Source organism: Polypterus senegalus, chromosome 18 (assembly GCF_016835505.1).
Source record: "Polypterus senegalus isolate Bchr_013 chromosome 18, ASM1683550v1, whole genome shotgun sequence".
In the NCBI taxonomy this organism is placed as follows: Eukaryota; Metazoa; Chordata; class Cladistia; order Polypteriformes; family Polypteridae; genus Polypterus; species Polypterus senegalus.
Window position 1 is genome coordinate 45,367,746 of NC_053171.1, and position 27,173 is coordinate 45,394,918.

At 39.3% G+C, this 27,173-nt stretch overlaps 1 protein-coding gene across 2 annotated transcripts in view; it reads left to right on the forward strand.

Annotated features, from left to right (window-relative positions):
• The window catches only part of LOC120518316 (potassium voltage-gated channel subfamily H member 5), a 407,701-nt gene that overhangs the window by 32,951 nt on the left and 347,577 nt on the right, over positions 1-27,173 (forward strand). For both annotated transcript variants that reach the window (XM_039741054.1, XM_039741052.1), the window contains exons 3-4: positions 8,879-8,985; positions 12,142-12,270. In XM_039741054.1, coding sequence (XP_039596988.1) covers positions 8,879-8,985; positions 12,142-12,270 — 236 coding nt within the window. The remainder of the gene's footprint in view (positions 1-8,878; positions 8,986-12,141; positions 12,271-27,173) is intronic.

Consider the following 27,173-nt stretch of genomic DNA (forward strand, 5'->3'; position numbering starts at 1 on the left):
TTTGTCACAGATTCCTGGACATTGGTCTCCAGAATCTGCTGATACTGAGTGGAATCCATGCGTCCCTCAACTTTGACAAGATTCCCAGTCCCTGCACTGGCCACACAGCCCCACAGCATGATGGAACCACCACCATATTTTACTGTAGGTAGCAGGTGTTTTTCTTGGAATGCTGTGTTCTTTTTCCTTCATGCATAACACCCCTTGTTATGCCCAAATAACTCAATTTTAGTTTCATCAGTCCACAGCACCTTATTCCAAAATGAAGCTGGCTTGTCCAAATGTGCTTGAGCAGACCTCAAACGGCTCTGTTTGTGCTGTGGGCGGTGAAAAGGCTTCCTCTGCATCACTCTCGCATACAGCATCTCCTTGTGTAAAGTGCGACGAATGGTTGAATGATGCACAGTGACTCCATCTGCTGCAAGATGAGGTTGTAGGTCTTTGTTGCTGGTCTGTGGGTTGACTCTGACTGTTCTCACCATTCGCCGCTTCTGTCTATCCGAAATCTTTCTTGGTCTGCCACTTCGAGCCTTAACTTGAACTGAGCCTGTGGTCTTCCATTTCCTCAATATGTTCCTAACTGTGGAAACAGACAGCTTAAAAGTCTGGGACAGCTTTCTGTATCCTTCCCCTAAACCATGATGGTGAACAATCTTTGTCTTCATGTCATTTGAGAGTTGTTTTGTGACCCCATGTTGCTACTCTTCAGAGAAAATTAAAGGAGGAGGAAACTTACAACTGACCCCGTAAATACTCTTTCTCATTATAGGATTCACCTGTATATGTAGGTCAGGGGTCACTGAGCTTACCTGCTCCTGTAGTTCACGTTTGACAATATATATATTTATGTATCACTCCTTATCTTCGATGTTGTTTCTTTGTTTTTTCTTGCTATCCATTCAGTTACTGCACAGTCTCTTAAAATATGTGTCTTGACCCAAAATGGGTCGCACCTTGCTGCTGTTGGGCCATGTAGGTTTGCAATTCATTGTTGTATTTAATGAGAATGGGTCATGTACAGTTTGTGAATTGTCTCTCGATGGGCTGCTGCAGGTTGTTTAAGCAATTGATATTGCTCTGCTATGAATGTCAGTGGCAATTCTCTAAGGGGGAAATAGTCATCATGGATTAGTTCTCAAAGACACTAAGAGGGACAAGACTGAGTCATGAGAACAAAAAGTTTACAGACTAATTGTATTCACTCACGCTGCTTGTTGCTTATTTGTAGTGTCTATTCAGGTTTTGGTAACTCTTAAGATTTGACATTACATATTTGTCTTTTCTGTGGTTCCTTCAGAACAGCTAGGTCGGATCCAACCAATTGTTCAACAGTTCAAGCCAGGGTCCCCCCTCAGTCTATCCATGTTTATATATGCAGACTAATCTAGCATTAATATTAACTTATTTAACAAATGATATCTGTCCCCGTTTTGCTCATGACTGGTGAGATCTTCAATTACATGCGCCATTCACATTAAAAAGAAATCAATCAAAAAAATGGGATGCTGGTGCCTGTTCTGTCTTGACTGGCTTCAGATCATTGTGATACCCTCTCACATTACCACGTTCTGACAAAAAGAACAGAAAAGTAACAGAAGTAACTAACCAAAAACTAAATTACCAAAGGAAAAGTCTAAAACCTATAATAAAAAAAAATAAAAAATCCACATGACAAGAGACAAGAATTGAGATCTTAAAAAATTAGCACAAAGCAAAGCAGGAAAAGGTTTCTACTACCAGAAGAAGTTGCTGAGGTAAGTGAAGGCTCTTAAATAGTCCTCTCAGGTAAGTTACTCAACCCTAAGGACCTCTGCACCTGAGAGTCCTAATCCAAAATAGGGTCCCACTCATACAAACACAAAATCATGTTAAGGAACTTGGAAAACAAATAAAACATAAATGAGGTACGGATTCAGGGAATGTTTGAAGAGAAATAAAAGGAGTCATGGGAAATTGTATGCAAAAGACCAGCTCTCCCATGCTTTAAAAAGCCAACTCCCCTGGATTTTGGAAAATGAATCTGAACCGATTATGTCAAGAGTATGCCAAAAGCATATAGAACATAATCAGGTATATACAAGATATATTTTTAATGTTTTCTTTCATAGACAATTGTTAAGGCTTTTTTCACTTTTGATTCTTTGTGAATATTTATCTTCTATCTTAGTGAAGTTTGCTAAATACCTCTGTCTGTGTAGCTACAGGAGACAGTACACTCAAGTGTCTTGTGAACTCGTAGAAAGGTCAACTGAATTCAATGAATTAAATAAGCTGGCTTCATCCCAGTTTACAATTACCACAAACTTATAATAATCAGACTGCTCCTTTGTCCAGCATTTAGTATAATTTCCTTGCTTAGATGTCTTGTCATCTTTTTTGTGAATTCCATAATTTTTCACCATCCATACTATGATTGTGTTTGAGGAGTTCATGCCCAATAAGCATCATTTAGCTTATCCAATAGGGTGCGAACATTCCAGGATGTAATGTTCATCCATGTTGTCTTTGTTACTTGGCTGCAAATTGAGTGTTCCTGCTGGATGTGGTCTTCCAGCTAAACATACATAAACACAGCACAAGTTCAAGACAGGTAAAGAACTGTACTATACTATAATAGATAAATAATTAAAAATCAATAATAGCTAAGAGAATAGATGGTAATAATTTGAAATAGAGAGTGATACATAATAAATAATATCAGTAAGCAATAAAAAAAAAATATTAATGACAAGTGTAACATTTACTGCGTATAAATTTGCTGTTAGGGCAGATCTGAGGGCAGGGGTACAGCACAGAGTTCAGAGTCCAGACAAGTAAGTAGTAAAAGCTGCTGTTGTACCTGGCAGAGCTGGTTCAGATAATACAGTGACCATGGTAGGGGTGGGAACGGTCCTTCACAATTCTGTAAGCTTTTTGGATGCAACTATTTAATAAGAGGACCCAAAGATCTTTTTTACAGTGTGCACGATCCATTATAGGAGTGTTGGATTGGGCCTTTTTTACAACACCTTTTCTAGTCCCTTTTCCGATTGGGGATGAGCAGGTGGGGTCCCTAAAAAGGGCTACTCAGTCATGTCTGCAGCTACTGAAAATACTCCCAGCTCAATATATTGATGGCCATCTCACAGAATCCTCTTATGGTCAGACTTGTGGCTGAGGGCATCCAGTGACACTACACCTGTTCTGTTACCACACATCCATCACCACGGAACTTAGGTTGGGGTGGGGTTCTGTGAGGAGAAACCTGCATATGGGTAAATTAATGTGAGGTGATCATTGTGTGCACCAATAACCACACAAGCTTGGTGGTTAAGTTGTGCTATTCCATCCAGTGTGAAAATCCTTGATGATTGGTGCATCTCTTCCATTGCAGTCTTCATCCACCTTTCTAGCTGTTGAGGATATAAGCCTTAATCCTCCTGGCTTGCTGCTGAGGACTTGTGGTTTATATCAGAGCTGCCATCTCCTATGCTAGAAGCCCTACAAGCCTGACTTTCCTCGGTTCCCTGAGGTGGGCCCCTTACTGAGTGCTGACAGCATGTAGGGCAGGGGCGTAACTCCCATTGGTTACCCAGTTTGGTTGTCCTGCTACCCAGGATCCTGACAAACTCTGTATAGATCAGACCGATACAGTTATTTAATGAAGTGTGTGTCAGAGACAGTTCTGGACACTATGTTGTATTTTAGTTAAAAGGCAAAAGGCAATCAGTGTGTTAGTGAACACATAAGCCATAGTGAGTGTTACACTTTAAATGCAAAAGAAGTTTGAAGTTCTTAGGTGATTTCTTGAATTTTCTGAAAACTATGCACTAAAAGTATTCCCAAAATTTTTATGTAGTTTTCATCTCTTAAATTTCACTTACACTACAACTACCACACACATCCTTGTACTGTATACTGTAAAATGGATGCTGTGACATGCAGTGATGTTCACAAAAACCCGTGTCCTACCACTGCAACTCTGTCTATACAGCAACAGCTTCACAATCCGTACAGTGATGTCAAGACTTTACAACACATGGCAAATAGCAAAATTCAAAGCCAAATTCAAAACAACAGAATGACACAAATTATATACCATTTGAAAAATAATAATAATGTAAAAAGGAAAACTCACAACGCATGACTAGCAAAATTCAAATTCAAAGCAGCAGAACAATAAAAGTTGCACAGTACTGAAAAATAATAATCATAAAAGAAAAATGAAAACTCACAACATATGCTGAGCAAAATTCAAAGCAACATTAAAATTCATAGCAACAGAGGAATAAAAATTACATACCATTCAAAAAAAATAATGGCTGTAACACAAAAATGATGCTACTAATTTACGGAATCTGACAGGGATTAGATTGATCTGTCCATTTAATGAATGGTCGGACACAGTATTGTTTATTTTTATGGTTATTGAATAGCAGAGATTAACTCTAGGCAAAATCATTGCTGGCATTTTCTGTCAAGAGTCAGTACTGAAGCAATGATGTCTGTCGTCGATAGTGAATACCTGGGAGGAAATTTATTATTGAGTGACCGAGGAAACCAGGAGATGGAAGGCACCATAAAGGGCAAGGCCAAAGATGTTGTCAAGGGATTGGCAAATATTTTAAAAATCAGAACAGACAAACAAAGTCAAGTAATATAGAAGAAGGGCACAAACCCAAATCAAAGTAAAACAAAAAAAACAAACAAATTAGATTTCCAGCCAGAAGTCTAATATTGTCTTGAATTATTTTATTCTATTACTACTGTGAAGTCTGCATTTAGTAAAAATCCAATAGTCACAGAACAAGCGGTTGTGTGCTGCCATCTTAAATAAGCCACAATGCATCAAGCATCAGATGCATAATGACTGCAAACAACATGGCCATGGCCATACAAAGACATTCAGAAAATGGCTGCTCCCATCCAATAAGAAGAACACAAAATGATGTCTGCAGAAAAACAACAAAATAAATGATCAGAAATAAACAATCAAAATGTTCCAATAATAGACAAATTAAATAATAAATATTAAAAATGTGGATTCATCACATTATGTCAGTAGAACAGTCCAGTCAGTTTATATCAGAAATTCTAAATGACTTCCTTAAGATATAATTACACTTATTATAACTAAATGAAACTAAATTTAGAGTTTCTAATGAGGCACTCATCTTTAAATAAAATGACTACAGTGATGGAGTTTGCATGTTCTCCCCGTGTCTGCGTGGGTTTCCTCCCACAATCCAAAGACATGCAGGTTAGGTGGATTGGCGATTCTAAATTGGCCCTAGTGTGTGCTTGGTGTGTGGGTGTGTTTGTGTGTGTCCTGTGGTGGGTTGGCACCCTGCCCAGGATTGGTTCCTGCCTTGTGCCCTGTGTTGGCTGGGATTAGCTCCATCAGACCCCCGTGACCCTGTATTCGGATTCAGCGGGTTAGAAAATGGATGGATGGATGGATGGATGGACTACAGTTATCTCACTTCACAGAACATGAAAGCTTTGAACCAGGAAATCACAACCATGTCTTCAGCAACAACCGTAATGAACAAACAAATCTGTGTTGTTAACAAATAACTGTATAATGAGATAATAAGCAAGAAATCAAAAATAATAACACAAAAATACTTTCAACAGGTCTGCTGATTAATGACTGTTAACGTGCAGTTATCAATCTAAAAATTTCCATGATCACGTTTTTTAACACAACCCCTAAATGTGTTAATTCAACCTACCACATGTCACATGTTTTTAATGAAGCAGCACCAAATGAAGTAATACCGGGTCAATGCCGCTTGATCATTTCCAATGTTGTTTCTTGATAATCTTCTTCTACACACACTTGCCAACTATTACTTATAATACGGAATTGTCCTACAATGGAACTTAAAATGCTGAGTACTGATGAAATTAATAAAGCACATGATCTGTGACATATTTTATATACATCATTTCATAGATACAGTACATTTGCTCATCATTGTACAAAGAAAAATATTACAACAGTTCAGATTAAACCAGTTATACAAGCGGAGTGGATGCGTTATCGACAGACAAGATCTGCACAATCTGTGAGAATGCATGTCAGTGGTGCTGCGTTCACACATTGATGGTAAAAACACAAAAATAGTCACATATGTAGTATAGCAGAACATCCAGAACAAGATGATTCACGCGCTGTAAACATTAAAGTGATGAAGCCTGCTAATCCAAATCTGTGTGTAAAAGAGACTGTCAGTGTCAGTGGGTCAGCCCTGTCCATGAGGGATATCTGACCTGAAACAGCACGGTGAAGTTTCTATTCATATCTCCAAACAGGTATAAAACAGTTGACACTCGATTCTTATACCTCGCTCAGACTTCCTCCGAAGTAGACATGTTATTTATGTTCAACTAATTGTATGTTAAGTACTTTAACCTATATTATAACCTACATTAGCCTGTATTATACCTTAACCAACAAAATTAGGCAATAATCGGTGCAAATTAGTCATGCTAACATTCCCATCCATTTGGGCTAATGGTTAAGGTTTATAGGTTAAAATAGTCAGAAAGGTTAAGATAGTTAGAATTCATAAATGATACATTCTTTGACAATGTGCAATTTAAAGCATCTAAATGAATAAACCTATCAGGCTAACCTGTATCACCCATAACCATGGTACATGTTTAAAAGTTTTTTTTTCAGTCTGTCCTGCTTTATGTTATCATCTTTCTTAATCTGGAATGCAGCAGTAATGAATGTTGCAATATTCTTTTTCCTCTTTGTTCAAGAAAATAGATTAATTTTGATTACAAGTATGGGCTTCATATCTCTACTAGACATAAAAATAACGCAAATGAAATGCATAGTTTGTAACTTATTATATTTTATAATAAGTAACTTTATAAAATATTTAGTTACATTTTTGTAAGTAATGAGTTAATTTTAAAAGTATTGTTTCCCAATACTGGTCCCTGGTGAACATTTGTTTTCTATATATAAATATCTTCCCTTGAAGAACCAGAGCGAATAAGCTGGTATGCTCAAGGAACTGGCTGAGTAAATAATCAGAAAATCAATGTCTCATTTTTCATCTTCATAGCATTTTAAAGGCAGAATTATTGACAAAACCAATCAAAGTGCTACACTAATTTGCACTGTGATGTGGCTCAAAATAAAAAAAAAAACAAACTTACTTTGAGCTGTTGACTGATTAGAGTTTCAATGTTTATTCAGTTGTTTCTGTTGCACAAAACTGTTCAATAAACTAACTGAAATAATTTAATATGCATAGGTACTGTTTTGTATAAAAAAAATCACTGCATTATTTCTTCTTTATAAAACATATTAATATGCTTGAAGAAAATACGATGAATTGTGATTAAAATAGTTAATATGGACAAAAAATTTCAATTGCGCAATTAATCTGCTGCCCTAATTTGAATTATCACCAGAAACTAACTGTCCACTTTTCTGATTTTCTAGTAAGCCAATCACTGTGAAGCAGACAGTAGAGGGCCAGATCTAACATTTAAGAGAGCTGAATGGTTTCCTTCAGAGCTGGAGCAGTTGCACTATTTCACAATCAGTCTAATGTTTAAACGTCATCCCAATAGCTAACCTTGTAAAACAGACAAACGCTTGTGATTGGTTTGTTTAAGTTATAAAGTTGGTTGTAGATTTGCCCATGTGTGCCCGAGGTTACATCCTTTCTACTACGTTTTTATTTTAAAATACAAACATCGCATAAAAATTCACCTTTCATCCACAATATCCCAACACTTTCAATCCCCCAAAACTGAGACTTTTGAAAAGTCTCTACAGAGTCATATACTTCAGAAAATGCTGGCTCAGTGTTGGACTTCTGAAAATGCAGACTCTAGTCGCACTCTGATTTTCTCATACTTAATGAGACATTAAGCACTTCCCTGATTGGATGCTGCTCATTTCTATTTCTCATTCCCTATATAATTACTGTACCCTTCATGAGAGAAAACCATATTCCAACAGAGCAGAAAAAGAAGGGTTGCTTGCCACGGCGCTTGTTTTGTTGCTTATCCTTCATGCATCTGAAGATAACTCCTGTTGATGGTGGTGTTACTATCCATTTTGCTCATGCACAATATAGACAAACATCTATGTCATATGCGTTAGTGTGCATGAAGATACTTTTGTAAGCAATGTGAAAAAACTAGTAGTGTGGATATAGCCTGAGTAATGATTGGCCCACTTATATTAATATTAGTGCATCTTGTGTGAAGTGATTCTGACATTTTGCATACTTAACCTGTTCACACATAACAAGGGATGGTAAGTTCTTAGCAGTCCTACCATGTCTTGACCTTGGTACCATAGACTCCAGTTTGGACTGCATATGTCCTATAGTCTGAGTGAGTCTGAGGATTTATTGATAAATTCTACATGCTTCTCAGGCTACAGAAACATCAAGCTATATAAGAGTTTGCTTTTTAACATCCACGGGGTGGTCTCCAAGTGTGAAGTTGCAGATTCAAAATTCTTGAGGGCACACACATAAATTCAATATTGGAAAACAATCCTGTTATACAAACTTTGGAGCAAATCATCTTGTAGCTGCCATATGTCTGATTGTTGATCATGTAATCTAGACATTCTGGAGAACTCATTCTTTGCCCCTGGAGTACTGAATTATGATCAGGCCTAAATGGGAGCTATTCAGGGGATGAAAACTGTAGGCTCAAGTTAAACCAAAGCTGTCTTACTGAGCTGACCTACTTTACAATGAGCTTTGAATAATGGCAAATAAAAGCTTGCTAAGCAGTAAATTTTAGCAGTCTAAAGCCATCCATCTTCCTCTGGCTACAGCTTTTGTCAATATCTGAGTGGATGTGGGGGGCTTTAAGATCAACTCATTTGTCTTCTCTATTCTTCTTCTAGTTTTATGTACGGCGAACTGACTGACAAGAAGACCATTGAGAAAGTCAGGCAGACCTTTGATAATTATGAGTCCAACTGCTTTGAAGTCCTTCTTTACAAGAAGAACAGTGAGTATTTAACTTAAACTCATCACGTAAAGACAAATGCTCTTGTCTCTCCTGCGATCATCACCATCATCCATGCCAATCACCATGACCCACCTGAGGTTGCTTAGAGCTTACTGACTTCTTATTTCAGTCATCACTTCATCTTTATGTGTATTAGATTCACCTCATTTATGGGTCCTGGAATGTGTAATCAATTACGTTTGTTTAATGACTTTCACTTTTTGTCATTGTGTCTGGTATTGGCCTTCAAGCTGTCCTCTGTATCAGTTGGCAATCATTTTTTGCTTTTCTCTTTAGCTCATTCTGATCATCTACTGTATCTGATTTCCTTAGCTACCTATCTCTCATTTAAAAATCAATTTCCCCAATATGGAGTTAGCCATAAATATAGATGAAGAGGGGTTGACTAGGTGGCAACAAGGGAGCTTGGTCTAATGGTGAAGACATTGAACTTTAAGCCACTGGGTTTCTGAAGCAGTCACTGCATTTGATTTACATTGTGATGCTCAGCAAGTTACTGAGGTCTGATTATTAAATATAAATTGAATCGATTTTACTGTATCTCTCTACTTCTTAAATGCCTGGAGATGGCATTCACAATATAAGGGCACCTAGATGAAATGCAGTTTGTTTGTCTGCTTGTTGTGGCTCTTTGGACGCACTCTCAAGTGATTTCCTAACAAAGTATGAGATCAGATACTCATAGAGATCCAGAAATAATCATAACAAAGAGTAGAGCAAAATAAAACAAGCACTGGCGGCCTCAGTAGACTGAAAGAAACACATTAAAGCATTGTGCTTATCCAGGCAATATAACAAGATGACCCATGTGTATTCGAACACACATGAGACCTAAAGTACATCCTGCTGAGCGGTGTGGAAGGAGCACATGAGACTACAATTTTTATCAAAACCCACCTATCATGTGAGTTGTACCCCTGTCTATTTGGCAGAATGCCTTAGACACTTTCCTATTAAAACACAAAAAACGTTCTTTCATTCCGCCTTCCAGGCTTTCTCATGCCAAACCTCTTCCATCACTTCCTTCTGCCAGTCAACTGTCTGACTCAACTGGTGACCAGAAGGAGCTTTTAAGCCCCACTCAAAAACAGTTTTGGAGAAGCCACATTAAATAATTTCTGTACCACTTTAGTTAAGGTGCTGCAAAAATGCATGTATTGCTTACTTACTCTTAAGTAACAAAGGATTCTTTTGGTCTTTATTACACTTATAAAACATCACTAGAGAGGTCTCTGTGCATTGTGGCATATTGACATGATGATAAAAATACTTGTTAATATGGAGGATTCACAGGTCTTATACTAAATATGAAATATCAAGAGAAATGTGTCTCCATTAAGACACCTCAGGACCACTCCAAAGTGAACTAAACCAAATGTGCAAAGCAAAATACTCCATGGACGTTTTACATATTATCGCTGAATCGGACTCTGACTTTTTGGACTCTGAGTTTGATGCAAGTGTTTTGGAGGTGGATATCGAAAACGAAAGTGAGGGACCAGCATCGGCCAATCGGTCCCCAGCTGATCGTAGTGCTGAACGCGTTCGTGTAGCTGATACATCTACAGCAGCGTTCGCCTAGGAGGACCACCACTTATGATGACAAGAGGTACAAACCATATTGTGTCACACTGTAACCACCACCATTGCCAACCTGCTGCGAGAAAACAAAGAGGTAGCCGGCCCGCCATGCATTCCTGCTGGCCATCGAGCCACCTCTGCACAGCCACTGCTGCCAGAGATGCAAAAGTGGTGCCAGCAGTAACCACAGCACACCACAGCATGCAGCAACAGACATTTTATGTTGATTTATGTGTGAAGCCAGTGCATTGGGTGCTTTTCAGAAAACTGAGTTTATGAAAAAATATTTAGCCCTCAAAGAGTTAAAGGACAGGACAACCTCCAAGTCACATAGTCATTATGTTAAGTAGTTGGGTGCTACATATAACGCAATGGTCCCCAGCTGACACATATTGCACAGGGGAACTTCTGATATAGCCCCCCTATGGTCCTTCTATTACTATAGTACCTTCATGTGGCGATTGTTCAACTACATTGGCACCAATATGTAATGTAAGTAATCTGTGTACTTTGTAGATGAACTTCTTTATTGAACTCCATAATGACCAGAAATCCCTTCCACATTATTAGACAGGGAATGTGCTGAAATGTCCCATTTTCTGAAACTATCTTTTCAGATTAAATACTTGCAAAACCTGGACTGTATGTCAGTAAATCCGGGAGAAAACCTGTGCAAACTCCCACACTGAACTGAAGAAAACTTAGAGTTGCCAGTTAACTAATAAACATGTCTTTGCCTTGAGATGTAAGAGCACACCAAAGTACATACTACTGTATGTGAAAACATTGAAGAAGACACTGCTGTTGGGAATTAAAAGGAAGTTTAAGAGCTGGTAAATGGCACTGTGTTGTCCATGACAGAAGCATTCTTCTGACCTCATGTTATCCTTTATAACAGTAGAAGGCAGTCTCAAGACCCTGGATGGGATCTTGCATAGAGTACACAAGCTCACACATCCAATCTGAACCAGGCCAGGCCATCTGAGATTCAGCAAGTAGCCTAACATATATAACTTTGTTATTGGAGATGAACTGGGAGAACTCAACAGTTCACTATAATAAATATACATTGTCACTCCTGACAAAGCAGCCTTGCTTTAATCAGATCTCTCTAAAACTATTTAGAGCTGGACATATAGCTACCATAACTGAAATCAGTATTTCCTAGTGAGCCTTGCAGATTATTTCATTATTGCCTGCAGCATACTGCCTGATTGGTGGTCCCATGTCAGAAGTCTCATAAATTGTCAGATCAGACCCCTGGATAATTGTTCCTTATTAGTCAATGCAGGTGTGCACACATCTCAAGAAGCACGGTCAGATGGTCATTTCTGTACTTTCTTTCACAGCTGAATGGGCACAGGTAGCCTTGCTCCCTCATCTTCATCTTCATTATTCATCCACCTTAATTAATCTTTGCCTGACTGCTTTGCATAGAGGGGGGGAATAATTATATTTTCATGCTTTTCTCCTGCTACTTGAAAATAAAACTCTGATCAGCAAACCACTTCTCCATCCAAAATCAATGTGCTGATGGCATTTTTCATTCTGCAGGAACTCCTGTCTGGTTTTATATGCAGATTGCACCAATAAGGAATGAGAATGACAAAGTGGTCTTGTTTTTGTGCACTTTCAAAGATATCACTGTATTCAAGCAACCCATTGAAGATGAATCTACGAAAGGTGAGTTGCCAGGCCTTGATGTGCTTAGTTAATTATGTAATTGTGAAATTATACTTGCCAATCAATTGCAGTGTGTTAAAGGTTTATAAAAGTCTAATCTATTTATTAACTAATTTCAATTAAAATTTATTTTATATGTGCAATAAGCAATTACAATGTGTACAGAGGAAGCAGGCGAAAGAAAAACAGAAAAGAATAAGTAGAGCTAGGCTGATGCTGCCAGCTACAGGTCTGATCCATTCAGCTTTGACTATTGCTTTTGTCAACTTTGACCCATGCAACCATTTGGTAAGAAAAATAACTTTTCTCTTGCAAAACATTTTGTTCACCACAAAGATGTTTAACTCTTGTAAAAAGACAAAAGGCACAAAATAAAGGGTCTGAGGCACCCAAAGGCAAACCCCGTATATTGAAGCACACAAAAGGCGTAAAATAAAATGCAAGGAAAAGCGCAATGAAGATCTCAGTTGTACTGTTCAAGATGGTGTTGTTTCCTCTTATGTGGAATTCTGGGAGGAAGAGGTGGGTCCAGCGTGTCTGACATCAGTGTGGGAGAGGTGTCACTCTTCCTTTCTGCAGAGGGAAAAGGAGAAGAGAGGGCATTATTAAACAGTAAATTACATTCACCTGAGCCATTAGGTTGCTCCCCAAGCACATGCGTGTGACACTCATAACAGATATACAGTATAATAAACAGCTGAAGTACACAGTGTTGCCTGGGTATATACGTATGTAGAATGGGTTAAACAATGAAAAGCTTATATGTTTTTTTAAATAGTGACAAATTGTTATTGCTATTGCTATGTCTTTGTTCCTCTGAGTTGAGAATTTGTTCTTTTCGGGTCCAGTTAGATTCCAGATTTGTGGTAACTCCTGTCTGAGTTGTAACCATGAACTCTGTGATGTCTGACTGTTAAGGTATAAAGAAAAGAAGACAAAGCAAGAGTAAAACAGCAACTCTTTGGTTCTTCTTTGTGTTGTGCTGCACTTCCATTCTCAATCAAGCCTCACCCAGCATCCCCCTGCAAAAGTGCATTATACTCTTTTTTATATTACAGTAGACAGAAGAAGCACACGGTGTTGCTTGGGTAATTAATGCTAAGCTCTGGTTATTGTGTCTGCTAGTCTGCCTCTAGTCTGTTCGGATGTTGCATTTACTCTGAACCAGCAGGTGGTACTGGTGTGCAAACTGTAGCAAACGGGAAAAAAAAACCCACTGAGACCCCCAGGTTAAACATTTTGGGTGAAAAGTAGTCATTTTTGTTTCTATGGTCCTAGAGAGCAACTATGCAAAACTTGGTCTAGATGTGGTCAAAGAGTGTAGGATTGTATAGGGAACATAGAGACAGACATACATTCTATTTTATATGTAGATGTTCCCTCACACAGTCTTCATTCTGAGTAATCCTGTGTGTAGACAGAGAAGCTATTTAATTTAGGAGCTAAATCTGGATCAGCCCAGGTGCCTGCCTAGAATTTAACCACAGTCCTGGCATGCTGAACACAGTTACACACCACTTGAAAATCCAATCCCATCACACTACTAATGCTATTTTAATGCAGAGTGCCTTTTGTTGACTCAAGTGTAGGCTGAACACACAAATGACTTTGACTTCAATTTTTGGCTACCATCATTCTTGGTCATTCCCAGTTTCCTGACATCCTGCTTGTCCTTTGATTTCATCTTTGTCCATCCATCCATCCACTATCCACTAATTACAGGGTCACAGTGGTCTGCTGGACCCAATCCCAGCCAACACAGGGCACAAGGCAGGAAACAAACCCCGGGCAGTGTGCCAGCCCACTGCAGGGCACGCACACACTCTGGCCAATTTAGCCTTGCCAATTCACCTAACCTGCATGTCTTGGACTGTGGGGGGAAACCGGAGTACCCGGAGGAAACCCACGCAGACACGGGGAGAACATGCAAACTTCACACAGGGAGGACCCGGGAAGCGAACCTGGGTCTCCTAACTGTAAGGCAGCAGCGCTACCCACTGCGCCACTGTACCGCCCCTCATTTTTGTCCATTAATTCATTAATTATTCATTTCCCAATGTACTATGAGTAATCCTTACAAAAAAGAAAACTCTACTAATATTTTTGTTTACAAATAAGGTAAAATAGCTATTTAGGATTTATTAAATGACTTGATTTGGACCAAAATTTGTTTGCTAGTAATTAGACTTCTGTATTAGATCTTTTTCTATTCCTAGACTTGTCTCATCGCAATATAGATGTTCACATTTCTATGTTGCTTAATTTTAAAAAAGAGACATTTGTTTGGATTTCCTGGCCAGCATAAATGTAACACTTCAGATGAGAGCTGAATTGCAAAACTGCAGTCCAACACACCCCACTGTAGAAGGCAGCTGACTGTGCGAATCGGAGTTAGTGTGCAGTGTGGGATGACAAATGATGAATAACTAAACAAGGCAGTTTATTAGCAACTCTATGACCCAAAGTATAGAAGTGAAATGGGTAGGTGGTCAAGCGCAGATTAGACACATTAATCAGGCAAAGTTTCCCATAAAACATGAGTGGAATCTCAAAAAAAGCAGAAGGCCATACATAGAATATTAAAAAGGGACAAAATACTCGATATAAATCAGAAATCTAAAAGGCAAGTCAAAAATCATGTGAAATGAAACTTGGGGGCAACAGGATGGCTCAAAAACAGTTGCTGTTGCAAAAAATAAAGTTACACAAGGCTAGGGCAATGCCATCATCTGTGCTCCCACTCTTTATTTCCCTTGTTTAGTTTCTCCTTTAGTTTCTCATTTTCCTTGTTTAGTTGCAATTTTATTTTAGTTTGTAGTTTATAGTCTGCTCCATTTACATTTTTTTTTCTTAGAGGAAGGCACAATTGAAACCAATTTGATGTCAAAGTCTGCTATGGTTCATGACTGATCAAAGATCAATCTCAGATTCAATTCAATTAATTTCAATTCAGTTCAGTCTATTTTTGTATAGTGCTGTAATGCAAACTTTACCAGTTACTAATTACATAATGCACAAACATAAAGACACAGATTTGCTCAATCAGAAAATAAAGTGGTTTAAAACACTATTTGTTACTTAATTAATTGTTGAACTGTGGCCAGTTGACGACAGTGAAGATGAAAACAAAAACTCAGCATCACCCTGGAGGAAATACACCTCTGGGGGTCCACGGTCAATTGTTAGAGAGAAAGTCAGGAGTTTAACAATTTGCTGGTTCTTTTTTTTGTTCATTCCGTGTAGTGTATCTTCATCTATGTCAATCTCTCCTATCTTAGTGCTCATTGTATTATTATAATCACAAAAGGTGCATACAGTTGTGCTTGAAAGTTTGTGAACCCTTTAGAATTTTCTATATTTCTGCATAAATATGACCTAAAACATCATCAGATTTTCACTCAAGTCCTAATAGTAGACAAAGAGAAACCAGTTAAACAAATGAGAGAAAAATATTATACATGGTCATTTATTTATTAAGGAAAATTATTGACTATTACATACTTGTGAGTGGCAAAAAGTATGTGAACCTTTGCTTTCAGTATCTGGTGTGACCCCCTTTTGCAGCAGGAACTGCAACTAAACGTTTCCGTAACTTTTGATCATTCCTGCACACCGGCTTGGAGGAATTTTAGCCCATTCCTCTGTACAGAACAGCTTCAACTCTGGGATGTTGGTGGGTTTCCTCACATTAACTGCTCACTTCAGGTCCTTCCACAACATTTCGATTGGATCAAGGTCAGGGCTTTGACTTGGCCATTCCAAAACATTAACTTTATTCTTCTTTAACCATCTTTGGTAGAACGACTTGTGTGCTTAAGGACGTTGTCTTGCTGCATGACTCGCCTTCTCTTGAGATTCAGTTGTTGGACAGATGTCCTGACATTTTCCTTTAGAATTCTCTGATATAATTCAGAATTCATTGTTCAATCAATGAAAGCAAGCCGTCCTGGCCTAGGTGCAGCAAAACAGGCCCAAACCATGATACTACCACCACCACCATGTTTCACAAATGGGATAAGGTTCTTATGCTGGAATGCAGTGTTTTCCTTTCTCCATACATAATGCTTTTCATTTAAACCAAAAAGTTCTATTTTGGTCTCATCTGTCCACAAAACATTCTTCCAATAGCCTTCTGGTTTGTCTACGTGATCTTTAGCAAACTGCAGACGAGCAGCAATGTTTTTTTGGAGAGCAGTGGCTTTCTTCTTGCAACCCTGCAATGCACACCATTGTTGTTCAATGTTCTTCTGATGGTGGACTCATGAACATGAACATTAGCCAATGTGACAGAGGCCTTCAGTTGCTTAGAAGTTACCCTGGGGTCCTTTGTGACCGCGCCGACTATTACACGCCTTGTTCTTGGAGTGATCTTTGTTGGTCGACCATTCCTGGGGAGGGTAACAATGGTCTTGAATTTCCTCCATTTGTACACAATCTATCTGACTGTGGATTGGTGGAGTCCAAACTCCTCAGAGATGGTTTTGTAACCTTTTCCAGCCTGATGAGCATCAACAACTCTTTTTCTGAGGTCCTCAGAAATCTCCTTTGTTCGTGCCATGATACACTTCCACAAACATGTGCTGTGAAGAGCAGACTTTGATAGATCCCTGTTCTTTAAGTAACACAGGGTGCCCACTCACACCTGATTGGCATCCCATTGATTGAAAACATCTGACTCGAATTTCACCTTCAAACTAACTGCTAATCCTAGAGGTTCACATACTTTTGCCACTCACAAATATGTAATATTCGATCACTTTCCATAATAAATAAATGACCAAGTATAATATTTTTGTCTCATTTGTTTAACTGGTTTCTCTTTATCTACTTTTAGGACTTGAGTGAAAATCTGATGATGTTTTAGGTCATATTTATGCAGAAATATAGAAAATTCTAAAGGATTCACAAACTTTCAAGCACAACTGTACTGAAATGCACGTATGTAATGAAAAATAAGCTATGTTTAAAAACAGGGTGGGCCAAATACCTTTAGTATCTATCTAGTATCTTATCTATCCAGGCCCAATACCGGCACCATGCCAGCAATGCAGGTTTTAGTCTTGTGCTTTACCTATAGAGACTGAAGCCTAATTTGCATTTTTTGCAGGTAAGTTGTTAACTCAATATTGATTTTAAAGGACCACACCTTGTGCAGGTTTTTAAACCTTAACCCATCCATTCATGTTTTGTCCTTGATTATTCATTGCACAGACACAAAAAATGGAAAACTATCCTGGCATCAGCAGGCGCAAGGCAGGAATGAGTCCAGCGTGGGTGGAATGCCAAACTCACTTACACTGAACAACCTTTAGTTGCTCAGTCAGCCAAAATGTAGGCGTTTAAAAAAGCAGAGTGAAATTGGATAAATGAAACAGGGATACAAGAAGAAGATGAAAACTGCACACAGCAGGCATCCCATCTGGGAATTAAACAAGGTCCAAAGCTTTTGAGGTGATAGTGCCACTGCTGTGCCATTGTCTTACCTCTTGTCTTTGTCCATGTGTCTGGCATTGCTTACATAGTCCATTCTTTTTAAATTTTATTTCTTGAAATTTGTTGCTTTAGCCACAAAGGGTGCTTTACAAGGAAAGGTTTGGGACAGAGTTGTATTGTTTACTTGATTGTTTTAAGCCTCTTCAGTTTAGATTCCGTGTTTTGTATTAAGAGAGCTCCAAGTGATCACCTTCCTAAATAAGTGAACAATGAAAGTAGTATCCTGTCATCTAAGCCCATGTCTTTTTGACATTTCTATGTATTTTTAGACAGAAATAAGTGACCCAAGTTAAAAACAGGAGACCCATCTGTCCATCTAATATTATAATTCATTGTAATAACAGAGCCTGAAAGATCAGGAAGAACCAGGGAAACCAATCTATTGCAGGGCACCCATACACAAACCTAACAGGCCAGGTTAGTGTAGCCAATTGGCATAGCACACATCTCATTAGGGATGCCATAGGAAAACCAGAGTACCCAGACATAGGCACAGTGAGAACACTTCAACTACACATTGACAGTGGCCAGACTGGTGTTCAAACACAATTTTCTGGGGTCCCAAGGGATTGGCACTAAGCACTGCACCACCATTTTCCAGTCAAATTGTGCTGCTCGTTCTAGCACAAGGGCTCAAATGCTTTAAGTGAAACTTGTATCTTCAGAGTATGAATGCTAAACCTCCCTGGGGAAATGCTTCAATCATCCTTAAAATTCTCATGCTTTTAGAGACGAGTTCTCCAGGTCACCTGATTACATTATGGTTTCATCTGCTCATAATTCACCCGTTCAATGTGACATTCTTTTTAACAGGTCAGAAATGTAAGGAAATTCACACAGGAGGTCAGGAGTAATTGGAATGGAGTAACTGGAGTGGGAAGGCAGTAGCCACCTTTGTGAGGTGTCGCTCTAACTTTTTATGCCATTATAACATTTTGCTTAATTAATGTACTTAATTATACTAAGCGTAAATGGCATTTCCATATGTGATTTTTTTTGAAGATCTCAATCACTTTTGTGCAGTAATATTATAATGTCTGTTCCACTTTCCTAAACAAAATAGATTGTAATAGATTATGTGGAGTAATGTTTTATTTTATGTGTTATATTTTATAATTTTATCTTAGAAATAACTGCATGTAACTGCAAATGGAAAGGCTTAGCAGTTTTGTTAAGAAAGAGATGATTTATGGTATAGTTTTCATTTAAGAGTTGTTAAGAGTTACTGCTTTTGTCTATCTGGTACTTGTTTACCAGACTTATTTAGCACACAAGAGTGGTTTGTACTCATACTGAAGGTTAAAGTAGACTTCTCAGCCTATCTTTTGTTGCCTTTTTTGCTATTATTTAGTGAAAAATGCTTTCATCAGAGCATACATTCTCTGTTGGTGACTAGTGCACTCCGCTTGCATTTATCAATATATGATGCATGAACAAACTGCTGATCCTCTCGTGGTAATTCCAGGGCAGTTAACCTGACTCAAAAATAAATGGACAAAGGAAAAATTAATTTGAACAATCAGAGATTACCACAGCGAGTAAGCAACATATGAATAATTTAAAATAAAAAACGAAACCCTAACTTTACCATAATGTTGGCTTGCCTGCCAGTGTTCTGCTGAAGCTCATCTCCTGTTGTGTTTTCGTTGTCACCGCTACTCTCCCAACCTTTTACTCAATGCTGGATGTCACTTCTGTAGTCAAGATCTATTATATAAACCCCTCTAGCCATTATGACACATTCCCTTTTGACACATACTGCGTCTTTTATAGGCCTGTTTCTTAGCTGATCCTGGATTACATTTCTTGTTATATAAGAAGGACTCCTTGGTGCCACCCAGTGGCTGGAAAGAATCGCAGTGCAGTTCCCAATGTTGTGTCCCTGATATCACTTCTTAGGTACCTTCTGCTCTTATTGAACAACTTGAATTTTTTTACGCTCTAGTGGCACCATGTTTTATTTTTTTTTTCTGTGGATCCTAACAAAATATGGTCCCTACTGAGCCACCTCTGTGCATGCTCTGCTTCTGGCAAACCTATGTTAATTGAAGACAATATGTAAAAAAATAAATAACGTAGGAAAAAATTAAGGCAGTTGAGCAAGCTCTTCTCTGGGTACTCCAGTTTCCTCTAACATTTCAAAGATGTGTAGGTTTGGCTGTGTGATGTTGACTCTGAAGTTGCTCTGGTGTGCGTGTGTATGTGTGTGTATTCCTTGTGATAGGCTGATGTCCTGTTGAAATTCTACCCTGTACATGTAATGGCTTTTATACTTAAGTCTGGTCAATAAGTGCTAAAAATAAGTGAAAACATGTTCAGTACTGCTGAGGCTCTTGTACCCTATGCCTACACTGTTTCTCTTCTCAGCACTCACAAGTGGCACTTGGTGCTTCTGCTCTATTGTCAAATTGTTTGCTTGACTAGAGTCATCTCTGATAAAGACGCACTGGAATCATCGGGTAGAAGGCTCCTATCATCAGATTGGTCAACCCATCACTGACTCAGCTGTGGAATGGCCAGTAGGGTGAGGCAGCATGTTGGCCGAGGTCTCCAGGACTGGGAACACATCTGTATCCTCATATGTAATAGTTCTGTATTTAGTGAGTGATGTAATCTATTCTTGGATTTTGCTTTGTAGTTTGTACTATTACTATTGTACTGCTGTATTGTATTCCTGAGGTGGCAATGATATGTTGGTCATCTAGCTCTGAAAGGAGGATGACTCCTGTTTTGTTTATTGTATTTTCCCCATTTTTGACACCCATTGCACATCCAACCAACCTCTGAATTGCCTTTCACAAGATTTCTTCCCTATTTTTCCCTACATGGGTATTTTCTTGTCCTCTTACGGCAGGGGTGTCCAAACTTTTTTCACTGGGGGCCCCATACAGAGAAATATACAAAGGGCTGGGCTACCTACTAGAGGTGAGCTATATTGCCTCACCTCCTGTGTATTAAGCTAGCAAAATCAATCAAATGTAGGTGAATAATTGAATATGCTTAAAGAAAAAACATCATCACAGCTCTCCATTAATGGGTTTTCGTTTATTATATAATAAAGTGCTCTCTTCACATGCAATCGAGTAAAAATCAAAAGCCCAAGCTTTATCTGACACTTGATGTGTTAAGTTAGCTGACAAATCTTCAATTTGCTGCACAACTGCGTTTCTGGACAAGTGAACGTTGTTGAATTCCTGCATTTTCTCCAGGCACATTACTCCTGCGACTTTAGTAAGGCACTGTTTTATGAAGTCACTATCTGAGGAAGGTTTCCCGTGATGGGCAGTAAGTTGCACTACTTCGTACCTGGCTAATTTCTTGTGTTTTGTTAGCACGGAAAAAATACTGTTGTTGATCTAGCAGACTAGCTGTCATTTACTTAACTTTCTGTTCTCACTCGTTACCAGTGTAGGACGTGTAGGTCGGATGTTTGGTTTCGTAGTGTTGGCACACATTACACTCTTTCATCACTGCAATAGCATCCTTGCAAATCCTTGCCTTTGACTTCTAGGAAGAAATATTCATTTTCCCACCTTGTCAGAAATTTTCTGCACTCACTTGCTATTATTGTGTTTTTTTTTGGTTCTGCCATTTTTGGTCACCAGTAGCAAAATTGTTCTTTGGTTGCGCTGTTTTGTGAAGACGCTGCCTTGATCAAGACAGTAGCTCCGCCTTGTGTTAAACCTAAGAAGTAAAATACATTTAAGAACAAGTTTCGTGTGTGGGCCATATTTCATTATACTTTTAGAATTTGCTGCAGGCCAATTAAAAATGGACACTGGGCCGCAGTTTGGACACCCCTGTCTTATGGAGTGAAGGCTAGGGGGCTGTCAAAAACAGGGCCTGTGAAAGCCTATTGTGGCAATCCTTGTTTGATTTTGGGCTAAACAAGGAATAAATTGTTGTTGTTGTTGTAACCAGGGGAATTGAAATACATGAATGAATGGAAAAAATCAAACTATGAAAAATTTAGACCAGGATTGCAAATGTCTGAAGGTTGTTTTCTTCTGCTCTTGCATATGATTCAACATAATGTAAGAAAACATGCTAACAACAGCCTATTTCTCCTATTTCCTAAACTAAGTACACTGTAGATTATTATAACATAGAGTGATACAGGCGTCAAGACTGTGGTGAACCAATTCAATGTCACACTCATGGAAGCTTTTGTCCACAGTTAAATTCAGTAGTTAAGTATTCTTTTTGATTATATGTGACCAGACTGTTAGAATGTGAACTTCTTTCACCCATCCATAAAAAAACCATACTTGATTGGGTAATTCCGGCATGAAGTCTTAGTTTATTTTAACATTAATTTATGCAAACCAGGAGAGGACTGCAGCAGATACATTGCTTCTGTTGTGCTCTTCAATAGCTTCCTAAAGCTATCTACACAATTTATATTTATTTATATTTATATCTGTGTGGCATTTGCACGTTGTCCCTATGGGATTTGTCTAGACAAACAGAGTGAGAGAATGTGCCTTGTTGGGGACCAGTGTCTTATCCAGGTGTGTTTCTTGCATAATGCCTGACACAGCTAGAGTTGACTTGCAACAACCCTGAAATAAAGAGATGGATGTAAGAAACATGAAACTTGCTGTGTCACCATTCCTGGAAATATACTGTCACACCTATGTGAGAGTCACTGAATCATTTGATGGGTCACTGGTAAAAGCTGAAAAAGCCACTGCTTGGCTGCTGGGTTTGGATCCTGTAAATACAATAAAAGTGCAAAAAATCTGTACGAATTTAATTATTTTCAGGATATCTGCAATAAAGCAAGTAATCAATACTGAGTCATTTGCTTGTCAAATATCTGCAAGAAGTGCAAAAGATGCTGCTGGCTTTAGATGAAATGGCTCTTAGATTTGTAGTTTAAATGCAGAGGATCTCCTCTTGATATCACTTAGGCTATGCTGGAAATTACTTTTCAAAATGTACATTGCATTATTCTAAAAAATGAAAAATAATGGTGTATTCTATAAGCACCTCAGTGCCCCGAGCTAAGGAAGCAATTAAAGATCCTGAATCCTTAACATGCAGACAATGAGGAATAGTAGTTAAGGCCTTGGACTGTGAATTATGAGGCTGTGTGTTCAATCCTTTCTGCTGTCTCATAAGGATATTCTGTCACTTACTCTGTTTGTCCCTCAATTATTAATAATAAACGTATTCATACTAGAACAATGAGGAGGTGAAACGCATTAGGATGATGTTTAGTAAAGAAATGTTCTACATAAAATAAAGTTAGTCATTTAAAATCATGGGTGGGACTTGATTTGTTTGGAACCTAATTTTGTTAAAGTTGACTTGCCCTTTATCCATCCATCCACCCATTATACAATCCGCTATATCCTAACTACAGGGTCATGGGGGTCTGCTGGAGCCAATCCCAGCCAACGCAGGGCACAAGGCAGGAAACAAACCCTGGGCAGAGCACTAGCCCGCTGCAGGGCGACTTGCTTATATGGAATGTTATTTGATTTTAATAAAATCAATAAAATGCTAAATAAATAAATAAAGTCATCTTAATAACTGATAGATAGATAGATAGATAGATAGATAGATAGATAGATAGATAGATTTGTTCATCCTTTATTAAATCTAGCCCAGGGTTGTGAAGGGTGTAGCCCAGTATTTCCCAACCTCGGTCCTGTGGACCCCCTGTGGCTGCGGGTTTTTGTCCCAACCAGATTCCTAACCAGTGACAACACCTTATGTACTGATCTCATTTTATTAGCTGGGATTATTTTTTTTCTATTCTACATTCAGAAAAGCACAGCAGCATGATTTTTACATTTATAAGACATTTAGAAATATTTCTTCTTTTGCTATACATTTAAATGCTTAACCCTCTTTTGTTGATTTCATTATATTTTACCATTTCTCTTTGCAGTTTTTGCCCTTCATTGTATTTTATTAATGACAATTACAAATGAGCGGAGCAGACACGCTGGCAAACAACATGGAATAATCAAAGGCTGCAAGTACTTTAGCATCAGACCCACTAATTAGTTAATAATGGATTAATTAAACAATTAGAACACCTAGAAAAGTAGAATGAAAAGCAAGATGAAAATACTGTTAAAAAGAAAAAAATAAATTATTCACATATAACTGCTTGGTACATTTTAATATATATATATATATTTTTTTTACCAAACTTAGTTTTCTAATTTCTATATTGTTCCCAAAACAAAGAACTTGGGAAATAACACATCACTTAATTAGCCCAGGAGTCCAATTAAAAACAGAAGCTGGTTGGAGCAAAAGCCTGCAGCCATAGGGGCTCCACAGGAGCGAGTTTGGGAAACACTGGTGTAGACTATCCCTCTAGCTTCAAGGTAGAGCCAACCCTAGCACTGCCTTCTACGCCATCCTCAAGACGTAAAGGTGAAGATTTTTACTGATATTAACACTCAGTTTGGAGAGCTTTAGAATTACTAGTTAACAATTGTTATGTGGCTTTTAAAGCCAAATATTGTCAATTTCAAAACAAAACAAAACAGTACATAAAACAAGACTCCATTGAGTGTCTTACTTTGAACTTAATTAGCATTTGAATTATAGCGCCATCTATAAATTCAAAGTGGGTCAGGTTACTTTATATGAAGTGGGAAAATTTCGAGTGAAAATACAGGATGCTGTTAAGTTGCTCTGCATGGATGAGTATTTTATTAGAAGACTACAGATTATCATGCTCTTCTTATACCCTAAAATGTGCTTCCACTACGAAATTCTGAGGGCTGCATACAGTTCTATGCTTCATGCTAAAAAAGACGTAACAGCAGTCAAAGCCACACAGGGATAAAAAATGCAGTGTTGTCTGTGGAATGAAGAGTTAACTGCTGCTCTCGCAAGCGAAGACAGTTGAACTTCAGTAGTCTTAGACAGGAAAGCCAGACTGGTGACCTAAATCAGGTGTACAAAATTCTCAAAGCTATCAGTACTGTAGCAGAATTCATCAGGCTAAACCCTGAGTCATATACCTGAGGACATTTCTGTAAAGAGAAGAAAGGAACATGCAAAATAATAATAATAATACATTTTATTTATATAGTACCTTTCCCAAAGGAATCAAAGGAGATGAAGTGGATAACCAGACAGCATTGAAGAAACATCTGACTGAGCCAATAGCAGCTAACAATCCATCCATCCATCCATTCTCTTCCACTTATCTGAGGTCAGGTCGCGGGGGCAGCAGCTTGAGCAGAGATGCCTAAACTTCCCTCTTCCCGGCCAACTTCTTCCAGCTCTTCCAGGGGAATCCCGAGGTGTTCCCAGGCCAGCTGGGAGACATAGTTCCTCCAGCATGTCCTGGGTCTTCCCCGGGGCCTCCTCCCTTTAGGACGTCCCCGGAACACCTTGCCAGGGAGGCGTTCAGGAGGCATCCTGATCAGATGCTCGAGCCACCTCATCTGACTCCTCTCGATGCGGAGGAGCAGCGGCTCTACTCTGAGCTCTTCCCGGATGACTGAGCTTCTCACCCTATCTTTATGGGAAAGCCCAGACACCCTGCGAAGGAAACTCATTTCAGCCACTTGTATTCCCGATCTCATTCTTTCGGTCACTACCCATAGCTCACGACCATAGGTGAGGGTAGGAACATAGATTGACTGGTAAATTGAGAGCTTTGCCTTATGGCTCAGCTCCTTTTTCACCACGACAGACCGATGCAGAGCCCGCATCACTGCAGACGCCGCACCAATCCCCCTGTTGATCTCACGCTCCATTCTTCCCTCACTCGTGAACAAGACCCCGATATACTTGAACTCCTCCACTTGGGGCAGGATCTCACTCCCAACCATGAGAGGGCACTCCACCCTTTTCCGACTGAGGACCATGGTCTCGGATTTGGAGGTGCTGATTTCCATCCCAGCCGCTTCACACTCAGCTGCGAACCGATTCAGAGAGAGCTGAAGATCACGGCCTGATGAAGCAAACAGGACAACATCATCTGCAAAAAGCAGTGACCCAATCCTGAGTCCACCAAACCGGACCCCCTCCACACCCTGGCTGCGCCTAGAAATTCTGTCCATAAAACTTATGAGCAGAATCGGTGACAAAGGGCAGCCCTGGCGGAGTCCAACTCTCACTGGAAACGGGTTCAACTTACTGTTACATGTTAGTGGGATTGAGGAGGTCTTCGAAGTACTCCCCCCACCGACCCACAACGTCCTGAGTCTAGGTCAGCAGCACACCATCCCCACCATATACAATGTTGACACTGCACTGTTTTCCCACCCTTAGACGCCGGATGGTGGACCAGAATCTCCTCAAAGCCGTCTGAAAGTTGTTCTCCATGGCCTCCCCAAACTTCTCTCATGCCCGAGTTTTTGCCTCAGCAACCACCGAAGCCGCATTCTGCTTGGCCTGCCGATACCTATTGGCTGCCTCCAGAGTCCCACAGGACAAAAGGGTCCGGTAGGACTCCTTCTTCAGCTTGACGGCATCCCTCATCGTCGGTGTCCACCGAAGGGTTTGGGGATTGTCGCCACAACAGGCACCGACCACCTTACGGCCACAGCTCCGGTCAGCCGCCTCAACAATAGAGGCATGGAACATGGCCCATTCGGACTTGATGTCCCCCACCTTCCTCTGGACATGGTTGAAGTTCTGCAAGAGGTGTGGGTTGAAGCTACTTCTGACAGGGGACTCTGCCAGATGTTCCCAGCAGACCCTCACAACACGTTTGGGCCTACCAGGCCTGACCGGCATCCTCCCCCACCATCAAAGCCTACTCACCACCACGTGGTGATCAATTGACAGCTCCGTCCCTCTCTTTACCCAAGTGTCCAAGACATGTGGCCGCAATCCGACAATACGACCACAAAGTCGATCATCGAACTGTGGCCTAGGGTGTCCTGGTGCCAAGTACACATATGAACACCCCTATGCTTGAACATGGTGTTCTTTATGGACAATCCGTGATGAGCACAGAAGTCCAATAACAAAACACCAATCGGGTTCAGATCAGGGTTAACAAAACAAACTGAATGCACTGTATGGTATTCTTTCATTTATAAAAATATCTTCATGACTAGAATGAGTGGACATTAGCAGATTTCTTCAATTTAATGAGAATTTTGGGATGGAAAGAATTGATTTAAAATCATAACTAGAAAATATGGATGTTTTTGGCCAGGGGGAATCATGCCTTTGTTGTATCAGTACATTCTAGCTGGATCTGGATTTTTCTGATTCTGGCCAGGCCTGGCACTGTCTGTTGTACCTTCCAACTAGATCTGGGTGCAAGTTGGTTTCAAAACATTAGTGTAGACTGACATCTTTGAAAATGTAGTCGTTTAAATCTAACTCTGGCAACAGCCATAAAATTTTTGTTTGATGAAAAAAAGAGCAGCTTTTGAAGAAAACACCTTGTCAACTGTTAAGTGTGGAGGTGGATC